The sequence below is a fragment of the Phyllostomus discolor genome, chromosome X, assembly GCF_004126475.2.
Source record: "Phyllostomus discolor isolate MPI-MPIP mPhyDis1 chromosome X, mPhyDis1.pri.v3, whole genome shotgun sequence".
Lineage (NCBI taxonomy): Eukaryota > Metazoa > Chordata > Mammalia > Chiroptera > Phyllostomidae > Phyllostomus > Phyllostomus discolor.
The window spans coordinates 3,541,268-3,556,564 of record NC_050198.1 but is presented as its reverse complement, the minus strand read 5'-3'; the positions used below and the strand labels follow the sequence as shown (position 1 = coordinate 3,556,564).

Sequence of the window (15,297 nt, the reverse complement as noted above, 5' to 3'; positions counted from 1 at the left end):
GCTGTCTAGTGCTCAAGTACTAAAACCACAGGTAATGAAAAGGAAACACCGGAATGTAAGCAATCCATTGTAAACATCGCACAGTGCCTTCATAGTTATTCTGAATCACATCATTTAACTTGACGTGTTACATTGTGTTTTGCCAAATGTATCGTTCACTAGTGAGAGACTTCCAGGTTCAAAGCTAAATACACAGATCCCTGGTTTTCTGAAAACTTTCTTTTGGGGGGCAAAGAATGCTTTTCCTAAGGGAAAGCCTAATAAAAGGAGTCTCAACTACCTCGTTGGACATGAACTGGTTTTTAGGAATCAACATCTTGAAGTGTGGGGTTGGCTAAAAAGTCCATTTAATTTTTTCTGTAAAATAAAACATGTTTTTCATTTTCACCAATAACTTTATAGATTTGGATATTTTGAGTATGTCGGCTATCTCCCACTATTGGCTTCTAGTGAGTAGAGGTCGGGGGTGCTGCTAAACATCTTCCAATGCATAAGACAGCCTCACAGCAAAGAATTATTTGGCCAAAATGTTATTAGTACCAACAAACTTTGCAAACCACTTTTGACACATTCAATCAGTCACAGCACCTTCTCCATACACTGGACAAATCTTTTTTTTTTTTTTTTTTTTTTGCATTTCAGATGCATTTTTACCTTTCTTGAAATAACAAAGTATAATATGCCAAAAATGTTGCATATCTTTCTTCCATCATCAATATTAAAATGGTAGAGCCATAGTACAGAAAAAAACTAAACAAACTTTTTGGCCAACGCAATATTTAAATGTAAATAAATCAGAAGATAAACTACATCATCTTCTGTGTACACTTGGATTTTAAAAATGAAAGAAAAATTACGTGATAAAGTGGTTCTCAGATTTTCCGAAAATAGCAGAATTGCTGTAAGTAGCTGCATTTCAGGTGCAGTCATCAAACCAGCCAAAGAATGGCAAACAAGCACCTGTCCCTCAGACTCGCCCTTTCCTTGCAACGCACACTAGTCTGCACCTGTCTTCATGCTCTTCTAACCACCGCCTCCCTACCCCATCCTTCCTCTTGTAACACGCCTTCTTCAGTTCTGTGCAGAACAGCGGAGCACAGAGGGAAGAGCGTGTCTCAGCCGCCTTGCCCCAGAGAGACTTAGCATTATTCTTGTGCTCAAATCCAAGCCCACAACACATCTCAGGATGTGGATCCTGCAGGGGGTTGCTGTGGGGCAAGACAATGATATCAGCAAACATAAACATATTGAATCAAATAGAAAGGAACCGATACTAAAAATCATCATATGCTCCACAGGAAGACCTCCCCTCCCTCCACCAGTCCGTTGGTTGTGCCTCTTCCAGTGGTCTGTTTAGGAGACAGAACTATCATGTTACATTGTCTTCCTGTCTCCTTTGGTTTTGGTGGTGTCATGTATCTATTGGCATCATATATCCCAATGATATCCTTTTCTCACTTTCATTCTTTCTCAAGACTGACAAAGGAAGGCTTACTGAACTGACAGTGAGTTTTGGAGCTGTCTGCTTGACCACCTGAAGGTTGCGGGGTGGCTTTGCTCATTACTTGAGTTGTGCCGATTATCTTCCATTTCCTCCAGAGACACTCAGTTTTCTGTTCTGTTCTTTGCTATGCCCTGGCAAGCTGACCTTCTGCATTTGCATCACTGAGTTTGCCCTCTGACTGCTAGTTGTACTTGGCCAACAAGAGGTTCCCACAAGAAAATGGAAAGCAAGAGGAGAGTGAGGTCGGACTATGCCCCAGCTTCTTGCCTGCCAGGACAGTACAGATGAACTACTTTGCTCTATGGATCTCATTAGGGGGCCTGTCTATATGGTCACCGCCTCTAGGCTCTTGCAACCACTGTCTCCCTTGCCTCTTCAGGTGTACTGTTGATAGTCCCCAAGTACTATACTCTCCCTGTAGAGACTGGTTTTTCAAACACTGCCATACCCCACTGGAGTGTGCCATTTCTCTTCTGCAAACATCCTAGATGACATAGCATTCAACTTAGAAGTTATATTCTACTTTTTAGTAAAGTGAGAACTGACATTTAAAAGCTTAGATTTCTTTGAAGAAGATATAAATAAATGGAAGCATATACTGTTCTCATTGATAGGATGGATTAACATTATTAAAATGCCTACAAAGAAATCTATAGATTTAACACAGTTCCTATCAAAATACCAATGGTGTTTTTCACAGAACTGGAACAAATGATCCAAAAACTTATATGGAACCCCAAAATACCCCAAATAGCCACAGCAATCTTGAGAAAGCAGAACAAAGTTGGAGGTGTCACACCACCTGATATCAAACTATACTATAAGCATATGGTAATCAAATCAGCATGGTAGTGGCATAAAAACAGACATGTAGATTAATGAAACAAAACAGACAGCCTAGATATAAACCCACACCTTTTTTAGCCAACTAATATTTGACAAAGGAGGCAAAAACATATGATGGAATAAAGCCAGTCTATTCAATAAATGGTAATAGAAAAATTGGACAGATACATGCAAAAAAAAAAAAGAAACTATACCACCCTCTCACACCATCTACAATAGTAGACTCAAAATGGATTAAAGACTTAAATGTAAGACTTGAAACCATAAAACTCCTAGAAGAAAACATTGGTAGTAAAATCTCTGACATTTCTCTTAGCAATGTTTTTTTTTTCTGATATATGTACTTGGGCAAGGGGAACAAAAGAAAACATGTGAGACTGCATCAAGCTAAAAGGGTTTTGCACAGCAAAGGAAGCCATCCGCAAAATGAGAACACAACCTACTGAATGGGAGAGTGTATTCGTCAATGACATATACAATAAGGGTTAATATACAAAACTTATAAAGAACTCATACATGCCCTGGCCAGGCAGCTCAGTTCATAATGGTGGCGTCCTGATGTTCTGAGGTTGCAGGTTTGATCCTCAGTTGGAGCACATACAAGAATCAGTCAGTGAATGCGTAAATAAGCCAACAACAAATGATCTCTCTCTCTCTCTCTCTCTTTCTGTCTCTCTCTGTTTCCCCCCCACTGCTCCCTCTCCCTTCCCCTTTCTCTCTCTCTAAAATAAAAAATAAAAAAAATTTTGAAAAGAACTCATACAACTCAATGCCAAAAAAAACAAATAATCCACATAAAAAATGGGCAGAGGACTTGAATAGATACTTTTCCGAAAAGGACATACAGATGGCCCATAGACATTTGAAAAGATGCTCAAAGTCACCAATCAACAGAGAAATGCAAATTAAAGCCACATTGAGATATCATCTCATACCTGTCAGGATGACTGTCATCGATAAATCAACAAACAAGTGCTGGCGAGGATGTGGAGGAAAGGGAACCCTCATGCACTGTTGGGGGGATGCAGATTAATGCAACCACTGTGGAAAACAGTATGGACATACCTCAAAAAATTAAAAATGGAACTGCCTTATCACCCAGTGATTCCCTTTCTGGGAATATATCCAAAGAAACCCAAAACACTAGTTGAAAAGAATATATGCACCCCTATGTTCATTGCAGCATTATTTACAATAGCCAAGATTTGGAAGCAACCCAAGTGCCCATCAGCAGATGAGTGGACAGAAAAGTGCTGGTACACATATCCAATGGAATATTACTTGGCCATAAAAAGAATGAAATCTTACCATTCCCAACACTATGGAGGGACCTAGAGGGTATTATGCTAAATGAAATAAGGAAGAGAAAGACAAATGCCATCTGTTTATACTTATATGTGGAATCTAAAGAACAAAGTCATTGAGCAAACAAAATAGAGACAGATTCACAGATACAAAGAACAGACAGATTGTTGCCAGAGGGGCAGGGAGTTGGGGGACTGGGTGAAAAGATGAAAGGATTAAGAAGTACAGATTGGCAGTTACAGAATAGTCATGGAGATGTAAAGTACAACACAGGAAATATAGTTAATAACACTGTAATAACTATGTAGAGTGCCAGGTGGACAGTGAAATATCAGGGGCAGGGGGATCCCGTTGTAAAGTATTTGATTGTCCAACCGCTGCACTGTACAGCTTACCCCTGAAACTAATAGGAAATAATATTGAATGTAAACTGTAGCTAAAAAATAAAGTTAGGAAAGCAAAATAAAACAAAACTCATGAATGTTCAGGTGCTTGCTATTTTAAATCCCCAATAACAGTCAAATTACATGACGCCAGGTCTTAGGTTTGCGTCTCTAAAACGTGGTTGGTTTTATTCTGGCTTCATTAGCAATAAAGCAAATGTCTGTTAAGTGCTTGTTTTATGGAACCACTAAATAATGAAGTGAGTTCTTGTATTTTGCCAATTTTGAAAAAAATAAATAAAAGCTCAAATTTCTGTTACCATCATATAATTAGCAAGGAATGTGTCACCCAGCACATAGTAATTGGTCACTAATTATTAAAGGAATAAAAAATGAATGGTGTGTTTAGACTCAAATATAAAGATGTAAGCCTTTGCATATAAATTTTGTGCCCACATGTGTACTCCTAGACACAAACTTATTCGACTTCTTTGACAGTGAAAATTGTAGTTTCTTTTTTCTCAAGAAAACATGAATGTCCCTCCCATCAGAGAAAAAGGAGAAATAGAAAAGAAGACTTATCCAGTCACAGTTGTAACAATTGCCTATCTATCGCGTTTCCACATTTTGACTCGATTCGGGATTCTCTTTTGCCCTCATGGATGAGTGTGTTAATAAAACAGTCATCACTTGGTGTATTCATGCTCATAAAAGAACGGTGACTACGTGAGACACAGGGCATGAGTCAGAGAGAGTGTCAAGCTTCCCTCTTGTATAGGTCCCGTGACCACACTTGATTGGCTAGCCACACTAGGCTTTCAGAAAGTGATCTAGTGCCTTTATTCTTAAACATCTTGCACACTTCAGAATACCACTCAGAGACCTATTCCTTTCACTCATGTCCTTCCTTTACTGGCTTTTATGGGGCTAAAAGTGCCTGCAATCAGTCACAAGTGTCCAGAGTAGCCCTCTCATAAAAGAAGCCAGTGAGCATGTGCGGCATGCCACAGCGAGGACGGCCTCTTGGGTGTTAGCTCCAAGGAGAATCCAGAATGCTTCTGATGACCTTCCTGTTAGGAGGCTGTATTTCAACTGTATTTCATTTTTAATACCCTATTCCAAATGTGTCTGATCTAACACACTAAGAAAAATATCCGACACTGCCAAGAAAAAACTAATGACTTTTTTTGGTCACTCTAAACTGGATTGTCCCAACTGGACACATAATGTTCAGTCATTAAGTACCAAGACACCCTGATATCTATAAGATTATCTTTTTTTAAAAAAAAAAAAATGAAGTCTCAGATTATCAGTAAAATGGGCTGAATTGTCTTTCAGGATGGGGAGGAACAGCAAGCAGTACAGAATTCAGAGAAAATGTTTAGGCTCTTTCATAATGAAAACTGGAAACATGAAGTCTCCCAGAATCAACTAAGGAGCAAAGCAATACATTGTCAAAAACTAAATTATGGGCTTCCATTTCCAGTGCTCTTAACCCTGCCATGTTGTAAAGACCAAATGTTCTTTCTAAAACAGGAAATAGATTCAGCACATTTGTACAGTGACCCTTGTACCTGCACTAACTGGACAAGAAGGTACATCAGAAATGACAATCATACTTCTTCATTTACATTTAAGATTCTTTCTAGGACCAAGTGAAATTAGTTCCATGTTTTACTTTGCTCATTTAAACAGGGTCCAAGAAAACATCAGGGATGGGATTTGAATGGATGGAGATGATTCCGCCCTAAAAATGACTCTCTCTCTGTTTCACATTTAGGAATAGAAATAGCCCTTTCAGGTTGGAAATGTTCTCACCGAACTAATAAAAGGAGACCTAGCTGAGACCCAGACCATCTATGTTCTTGTGCAGCAGTGGGACTCTAAAATGCTACAACTTCTTAGACGTGTTTTTTTCCATTAAAATCAATTGTGAAGACCCCATCACTGAGAAGCTTTGATAATATTATCAGTGTTGGTTATAAAAGAGAAATGGAGGACTAGTAATACTAATTCAAAGTATTTGTAATAATCTTCCTACTTCCAAACAAATCATTCAGATACATGACCTCCTTCGATGCTTGAAGAACCGAAACAAGATAACAAAGGCAGAAGAAAATCTGAGGCATAGAGAGGTGAAGACACCTTTTCCAAAAAAGGCTGAACGAGAACCTGAACCTGGGTCTTCTGGATCTCAGTCCAGGGCTGTTTCCACTCTACTACTTTGTCACCACAGAGTGGAAGACTTATTCCAGTAAGGTGAACTGATTGGAATGTACCTTACTAGAGTGTGTTGGAATACTATAGATGCCTCCTCCTTGATGCCACCTCCAATCCCTGACAAGCACCTTGTAGGCCCAGCGTAGCAGTAGCCTCGTCTATACAAATGTGTTAGCTGGTGTCCATCCAGCACACAAAAGCTAAACTAAATTATGACACAGTGGATTTCAGATGTTCACAAATCTTCATGAATATCCCCGAACAAAACTCATATATATAAATGTCCCTTTGTTACCTGCAGCCTTTCCTTTCAATACTCTTTTCCTCCCTTTTATCTCCTATCGTTTTCTTCTAAAATGCCTTTACCCTTTCAGGTGCCTGAGGGCTTCTGCTACGTTCTGTACTCGGATCAAAGACTTGTGATACTTGCAAGCATTCCAGTCTCCATAGTAATGTGTGAGGCCCACGCCCACCACGGTGATCGAAGAAGTGGTCGCACTGGGGCTGCATCATCACTGAGAAAATCGCCCTTTCCAAATGTCCCTGCCAGATGGACATTGGTGCCCAAGCCACCCTCTACAGGGATTGGGAAGGACAACATTTGAGCTTGAGCTTTACGAGGCTACAGATAAGAGCATTTCCAAGGGGAGAAACCTGAAGACCTCTGGTTTTTTGGAAGGGGTTCTATTTCTACTTATATCTCGAACACCTCTTGAGCTGATAACTCCCTGGGAAACGAAGGAAGCCATATTGCATGCAAATTTAGGTTTTAATGTCACACATCACACTTTCAAATTTAGGTCTCCAGACATGGAAAAAAAATTAGTGTGCATGGCATGCACAAAGAAATGGAGTGAATAATTATCTCCTGGCATTATCTTTTCTAGATCCTAACCCAAAAGGAGTGTTATGGTGAAATGTATTTATTCACATTGGAATGAAACTTAGGATATAACCCTAAGTTAATTTCATTTTCAAAGAAAATTTCATTACACTAGATCAAGGCTTTGTTTCAAAGAAAGAGAATTAGAACTAATTCGTTTTGCCCAGGTTTGAGCATTTCATCTGGCTTCTTTAAAAGCTTAATGTTTAAAGTGGCATTTTCAAGATACAATTATACTGACAAAGTAATATCTAATAAAATGATGGAATAACAATGTGATAAATTAACTGACAATGAGATAAAACACCCAGGTGAGAAGTAAGACTCCCCTGTTGACATAAAATCAACATTTACCATCATTTCAACACCAGGTAGTCGTGGACGGACATAGCTTGTGTTTTTATCTGAACTGAGGATTTTGGAAATTTATGTTTTGACAAGATCTGACCCAGGTCTCTGTGGATCTTATAGATGTAATGCAGTTGGCAACTCTGACTCATGACTTTGTTTATATACTTGTGCTTCACATCAGAAAAGCTATTTTTTCCTATAGCTTCTAAGAATGGCTCTCGATTACAGACCCAAGTCTGAATCATTTCTGGTTCCCTTTTCTACCTTACGTCCATCTTCCTTCTTGTATATATCCCCGTTATGACATCTTTCAGAGTCTGTGAGGGACATGAAACAGACACAACATATTTTACTGACTTGAAAGCGTGCAGGAAAAATGACTCCTAATAAGAAAAATCATGCATATGCATTTTTTCTCCCTTGCCAATGCATGGCAGCAAGGAAACAGAGAAATGTGCTATTGCTTAGTGAGACTTCTAGAAAAGCCATTCCCTTTGCCTGAGCAGCCAATATCTGGCTCTCGCTTTTATTCTTGTGGCCAAATCTTGCCCTTCTGTCTTCTTATTAATCATTATCATTGTCATGTTAAGCATCATCATCATCATCATCATCGTGTTTATTGTCATCATAGTCAGTTTATTTTTTGGCATTTGCAGGGAACCTGTCACTGTTCCAGATAGAATCACATTTCCTAATCACCCTTCATTTCTACCTGCTATATAAATTTTCTCATTGCTACATCGCTAATCAACTATAGTAAGCACTGTGGTGTTCTTTTTAGCCTCCCCAGTATTACAGGTTCCCCATTATCTCCTTTTCTTTCTCTTTGCTCAGCTCAGCAAGACCATCTTTGCTAGCCACTGTGACTACGAGTGGTCCCTCCAAAGATCCCATCCAATGACTACAAATCATTGGGCACACTAACTTTCGTAATTGATCTGAGTTTTCCTGTCTCAGTTTTCTTTTCCTCATTTTGCAGAAAAAGATGACTTCCTTTCCCTAGAGTATATATAAATATATAAATAATACTATGTATATGTATATATGTAGATATCTATATGTATGTATCTATGTCTATATCTACATCTATATATCTATATGTAAAATAAGGTACCCCACTGCCCTCTCAGATACGGTGTGGAGTGGGTTGATAAAACATAAATATGCAAAATAACCATGTTAAACATACAATGTTTTATTGGAACACCAAGGAAGGCAAATACTTTTTGCCTAAAATAATGAGGAATGGCCCTGGTTGGTGTAGTTCAGTGGATTGAGTGCTGGCCTGAGAACCAAAGGGTTGCCGGTTCGATTCCCAGTCAGGGCACATGCCTGGGTTGTGGGCCAGGTCCTCAGTATGGGGTGCATGAGCGGCAACCACACATTGATGTTTTTCTCCCTCTCTTTCTCCTTCCCTTCCCCTCTCTCTAAAAATAAATAAATAAAATCTTTATAAAAAATAAAATAATGGGGAATGTTTTGTATCCCCCAAAATCCAAGATCCTCAGAGTAAAGAGAATTGTGGAAGCTAGTAGGTAATTAATCTGTTATAAATGGTCTGCGGAAATAACACTTATGAAAGAGTAGCAGGGTTCATTGAGGTGGAGAGTTAAAAGGAGAGGGATACAAAATGCTGTGAAGTCCATTCATATTAGATCTTAAATGATATCCCCCCAGTTTCCCTTTTATAAGTCTTTAAAATGCTCTGGGCTCAGGTCTTCCAGGAGTTGATAAGTCTCAAAACATGACCCTAGTTTGCTATACTTTCTTCTTTTCATTTATTTAGCATTTGAAATCATGAGAAGTGTTATTTCCAAAGGGTGACACCCCCAACAGAACCAGAGACAAAGCTGTGTGTGGAAATGATTGCTCATTTCATATGGTCGCTTAAAGTGGCAGTGACAACATGGATGATGTATCACTCTTTTACATCCCATTGAATACTTTTCCTAGAAAATGGTGGCTAATAACTGCTATTAAACAGGATGCTCATGAGCTTGAAACAGTTTTCCATCTCTGGACCGTCTCTCTGAAGCTTCCCATGACTAGTGTAGTAGGAAATCATTTCTTCAGTTGTTGGAATGCTATAGTATTTTATCTGTACTCCCTAATGTTACTTAACTGGGAATGGCTTCACTTCTACATAATATATATTTCATATTATGACATTTTATAACTATTCATGCAACATCTACTCTCCTTAGTGAAATTTTGGATGTAGCACCCAAACCTGTTTCACCTTTCAACTCCTCAAAGCACACCATAGTTCGTATTTGGCATACAGCTCAGACTCAAAGGTTATGGAATGGCTAAGTGAATAAATGTGTAATTGAGCAGTCCCATGGAAAGCTGATTCTCCACTGGGTACTTACAGGATTTTGTTTCAAATGTTGACTTCCAAAGTAATGATCCCAAAATTAATATGAAATGGGGTGAACATGAAAATGCTTTCAGGAAAATTGAGCTTTGAACTTAGTTCTGTTGTCTCTTTCGGAAATACTCTATAAATCAAACTCGTGTGTTTCATCAAAAGTCTTATGTTTTTATTTCTTTATGAAATGTGCCCTTAGCTGGGTATATTCAGAGGTGTAGCATTTATAGAAGAAATGAATTTAGAATTTAGTTTTCATGCTCATATTTGCCAGTAATAAAAATTAATGAAAACTCAAGGAAAGCAATCCAATTAAATTACTAATAAGCAAAACCAAAGCAATGCATGAATTATGACATAACATCTAGAATATTATAGGTTTCTCCTCTTATAAAATATTATAAACACTTCACAATGCATTATATTAAATTACAAGGTAAATGCAATTGTCATTTAAAATATGTATTTAAAAAGTAAAGCATTAAAATAATTCAATAATTAATAATTGGTTCTTATTACAGTGTTTTTCTGATTCACAATAAACATAAACCAAATAGTTAAAAAGTAATTTCTACAGACTATAAGTTACATTTTTGTAATGTTAAATGAACACACCAAATTTTTTATTTGTTTCTAATTTAACAAAGAAAGTATCTACATTCTTTGACATGTGCAGTTTACAATTCTATTATCTTTTTTGAGCATTTCAGAGAAGTAACATCAAATAAACAATTAGAATATTTAAATAAGAGGAAATCAAATTTTCCTGATGTGTTATTAGAGCCTCTTCTCACACCATTTCAAAATGAGAGAGGCCTGAAAATGTGTACAATGGTGTGTTTTACACTGAGATTTCATTTTCACTTTGGGAGTAAGTATTTAAAACCCAAACTGAGGATTTTGGTGTAACCATTGAATCTTGTATGAGTCCTGATAAGCATTCATACAAGCGAAGTCCCTCATTTGCTCTTGTATGTATTTCCAGTCACACTCTCACTTAAGATAAAATAGGGAATGTGGCAATAATCTCTGACATTTCTTTGTGGAACAGAACACAAATAAGGAAAGTTTTCAAAAGTGGCAAGCAGCTTGTCAAATTTAAGCTATTAAATCAACTAGCTCAAAAGAATGCCCAAATGAAATGAATACTATTCTTGTTTTCATCTTATAATGAAAAGCCCTGGGAACTTTTTTTTTATTTTTGGAATATTCAAATGTCTAGAAGATGTTCCACAGGCATAACTGAAGTTGAAGTAAAACCTACCTTTAAAATTTGGTCTGATTCTTGCATCGTATCCTGATGTCCTTCCCATTAATTTGTCCAAGAAATCTGAGGGAGAGAGGGTCTGCGAAGGTTGTTTTCCAGACCTGGAGTCATGGTCTTTGCAGAAAGCCGCCCTAAACACATCAGTAAATCTTTTAGTAATCTCTCCATCCCCGCTGCCTGAGGACTCACACCCACACAATGTTTGGCATGCTTTGTAAATATATTTGAAGAAAAAGAGGGTTACAAACCCTCTGGTCAACTTCTGAAATTGTACAGGGTCCAGAGTTAACTTTAAATGACGAGAGGTATACATCCTGCATCATATCTCTTAAGTTTTTCAAACTTGAGCCATGCACAAGATGTTTAAGATGACACACCGTGCATGGTTTTAGATTGTAGCTTTTATGGCTGTGTAGGGGAGGCTGTTTCTTTCTAGAGTCATCAGAGAAGTGAAGATGATAATTTTGAAAATGTAGGTTATTGTCTCAAAATTATTTCCTCATAGATTTCAAACACTTCTTCTAGCATTTTAGCCCTTACTCCATCCTCTAGTTTTAATAAGAAATATGTAATGAGATGGGCAGAACAAAGTAAGCACGAACTAATTATCCTATTGCTTATTTTCTCACCTGCTAGACTTTATTCCAGCTGTCAACTATTAGTACTTTTCAGTGATGTCTGAAAGAAAATCTCCACTTGGAAATGTAACTTCCTTCTAAAATAGGTCAACAGTGAGCATGTCTGTACTTCTATTATTTTATCAGTTGTTATTTATAGAATAGCATTTAAATAGTTGACTCTGATAAAGTATTCATAGAAAAGAACTTCTAAGTTGTTTTATCTTTTGAATTATCACCCATACTGAATGTTGATTGGAAATATGTTTGGATTTTTATTTTCCTTAAAGGGCTTAAAGGAACAGCATATTTAGTTTGTAGTGAAAATTAATTCTATCACAATATATAGTGGTGACTGAATGTTGATTTCTACTCTGAAGTGTGTATTGTACAAGGTTTGTTTTCAATAGTTTAATAAATAATCTCGTTAATTCTGTAAGTAAGACAATGCCACATTCCAGCTTTTCAAAGAAGGAGTACTAAATATAAGTGCAAAGATGATATAAACATTTTGTAAGAGTTAGAAGATGATACAACCATCTAGAAATACTCACATTCCCATATGCAGCATCATCTGATGGATCAGGTCAATCAAATACTATTTGTTTATGCTGATGGCGGTGGTGGTGGAGGTGGAGACTGAGGATGAGGATGAGGATGGGGATGAGGATGATGATCCTAATAAAACCCAGCCCACAAGTTTCCTTAATCATAGCAGGAGGTGAGAACCTGAAAGGAACATAGTGGGTTTTCCCAGTACTTATAGCATTGCTGCTCTACGTTTCATTTCTCTTGGTTCTGTGAAAAAACACCAGAAAATGGGGTGAAGATCACTCGAAGAGTTCTACACTTTGTTGTATGAACATCTCCCATTTATCTTGTCTTAGAACGTCTTTCATTAGGATGGCTATTTCACTTACTGCTGATAGTCTGATATTTTGAAGCGTCAATGGATTTGACAATTTGTAAATTAGTTAGAAAATGCAAGCATACAAATAACGATTTCTCACTTCTTTGAATTATTCATAGTCTATTTCTCATGCATACATAAATACAAAGATGTCATTTTAATTACAGTTGGATAGGCAATTGATTTCAAATATACCGAAGAGTAGAATGTAGTGGCCAAATGAGATTCAAAGTGTTTCTGATGTTTCAAGAAATTTCCTGAGTTTTAGTCCTCATAGTATGCGTATAGTTGCTGAAATACAATAGAAGTCCCAAGTTGGCTAAGAATCAGAGGTTTTTAATATCTTAAATGAAAGGAGCATGATCTTGGCAAATGAATCTAGTCACCTCCACCATATCAAAACTACTGTATCCAATAATCCCTTTAAATGACTTCCAAAAGAATTTGAAAGCAAAAAATCAAATCAAATAAAAATAAATTCACCATTATGTAGACATGTAAAGAGCATGCAACTCGTCCGACTACTTTAATATCTCATCAGCTTGGAAAATGTGTTGAAATGCACAGAGTGGGTCTATGCATCCTAAAACTCGTCTCTCTGAAAATTTACCACTCCCCCACCATAATTAAGCGTTTTAAAAGAACAAAAGAAACCTTACTCTCCTTCACAAAATTAAAATAACACGGTCCAGGGCATAAGCCATTGATAGAAATTGCACAACACGGTATCTTTCAAACAGTTTTCAGGCGGAAAACATCAGCATGCGAAGTCTTTTCACCTACCTGAAGTGGTTTGTCTCTAAGGAAAATGCAAACAAGGCTGTCAGAATGTTCACTAGCTGCCGGTTCATTCCTGTTTCTGTGATGCTTGTGGAAAATATCCCGAAATGATTCCAGAAAGAAGCTGGGACAAAGTATCTGTCTATTGTCCAGATTCAAAATCTGGCAGGAACCTAGTTTCCTTGAAAATCAAAAAGAGATTTGGGTTCGTACAGTTTGCTGAGAAAAAACAAAAAGTGCCAGTTCTAGGCATCATGGTCAGGTCAAACCGGGGCTCAGGACCATCAGTTAACCCAGGAAAGACAAAGCCTTAGAACTGATGGGTCCCCCAGCCGCTTTTCCTAAAGAACGACAGCAAAAAAAAAAAAAAAAAAAGGCAGCTCCTGGAATCACATCACCATGCAAAGGGGGCCGGTGACAATGCCATGCTGGAGGTCGGGCGGCTGTGGCTTTGAAGTCCTTTCTGTTTAGCAAATCCCTTTGCTCTAGAAAATGTTCTCTTTCTAAAAGAAGTTGTAGATGAGGGAGAAAAAGGGACTCTGCGAGCTGGGGTGGGGAGGGAGAACAGGGCAAAAATGCTGCGCTCCTGTGCTGGAATGAGGGCTACAGAAAGAGACGGAGACGTGATCTTACCCAGCCTATAAATTTCAGCACTAGGACAGCTTCTAGCTCTGAAGTGCGCATGTTTCCTTTTTCAGTGCTTGGGGCGGGGGTCGGGGAGAGGCGTGCAAGAGGGGACCAGCCTGCCGATCAGACGCAAAGAGTGACTGGCCGTTCCGCTTAGGGGTGCTGAAGGGCGCCCAGGGAAGAGCAGAGGTCAGGGCAGGCGGGAAGGGTGAAGGAGGCTAGAGTCTGAGCTCCTGGCAGTGTGAGTCTGTGGGTGGGTGGGCGGGACAGGAGTTTGAAGCAGAAAAGAGAAGGGAATAAGGTCTGGGCGTGCGGAAGGGAAATTGGGGGAAGCAGAGAACAGGACCTGGAGTACGGAAATTATAACGGGGGACCTGGCAGTCCACTCCTTGTCGGTGGAACCTGGAGGCAAAGGGGAGTCCTGTGCTGAGGGGGGGGGGCTATTTCCTGGGATAGAGCAGCCTGTGTACGGGGAAAAGGTTCATCGGGATAGATAAATCAATTTAGAGATCCTTTGTGCCTTCCTCACCCCCTGAGTGTTTTTGTTTTACTTTACTCGCCTGTTCTCAAACGATCTCTGTACCTCTTTACAAGGGAAAACCCCTTCCGTTGAGTTTTCCTCAGTGGCTCAAAATCCTTGGGCATCCTCTTGAAGTCACCGCTTTGTAGAGGAGGAAAAATACAATGGGCCAGAAGGGGGCAGTAGCAACCTTTTCCTGCCCTGGTGAAAAGGTAGAGTAGGGCTCCACGGGAAGAAATGGAGCAAGATAAAATAGGGTGAGACTGCAGGTTGAGTACCCTCCTCTGCCGGAGGTTTACATATTTTACTGTTGTTCTATGACAGTTGTCCCAATTTCCCCCCTTTGCCCTCCTCCGCCCATCCCACCCCCCTGCTCCCACAGTCAATTCCCACACTGTTGCCCATGTCCCTGGGTCATTCATACATGTTCTTTGACTTGTCTCTCCCCCTTCTTTCCACCATTATCTGCCCTGTCCATATGTTAATCACCAGGAAGGGTCATGCACTAAAGTGAAGCTCTTCTGACTTGGCAAAAGAGACAGACAATAGGTAAAGTTTATAAATCCTGTACAAAAGCATGACAGGTAATGTTGCTATTTCAAAATAAATGTACACACACCATTATTAATAAAAGAGGAAGAGTAAATAGTTTGATGGAAGTGATTAGCAGTTTCTGCTAAGGTGAAATGAAAATTACATGTTAACCACAAGCT

The 15,297-nt window shown here is 38.7% G+C and overlaps 1 protein-coding gene across 4 annotated transcripts in view; it reads right to left on the bottom strand.

Annotated features, from left to right (window-relative positions):
* The window catches only part of GLRA2 (glycine receptor alpha 2), a 177,690-nt gene extending 163,480 nt beyond the window's left edge, over window positions 1–14,210 (bottom strand). Inside the window, exons 1-3 of one of the 4 annotated variants that reach the window (XM_036016453.1) lie at window positions 13,441–13,529; window positions 12,302–12,545; window positions 11,128–11,261 (exon numbers count right to left, since the gene is read on the bottom strand). In XM_036016453.1, the coding sequence (XP_035872346.1) occupies window positions 11,128–11,261; window positions 12,302–12,321 (154 nt within the window). In that variant the 5' untranslated portion in view covers window positions 12,322–12,545; window positions 13,441–13,529. Of the gene's footprint in view, window positions 1–11,127; window positions 11,262–12,301; window positions 12,546–13,440 lie in introns of those variants that run through there. The other 3 variants (XM_028522962.2, XM_028522961.2, XM_036016454.1) reach the window with 3 other exon arrangements.
* Window positions 14,211–15,297: the final 1,087 nt, after the last annotated feature.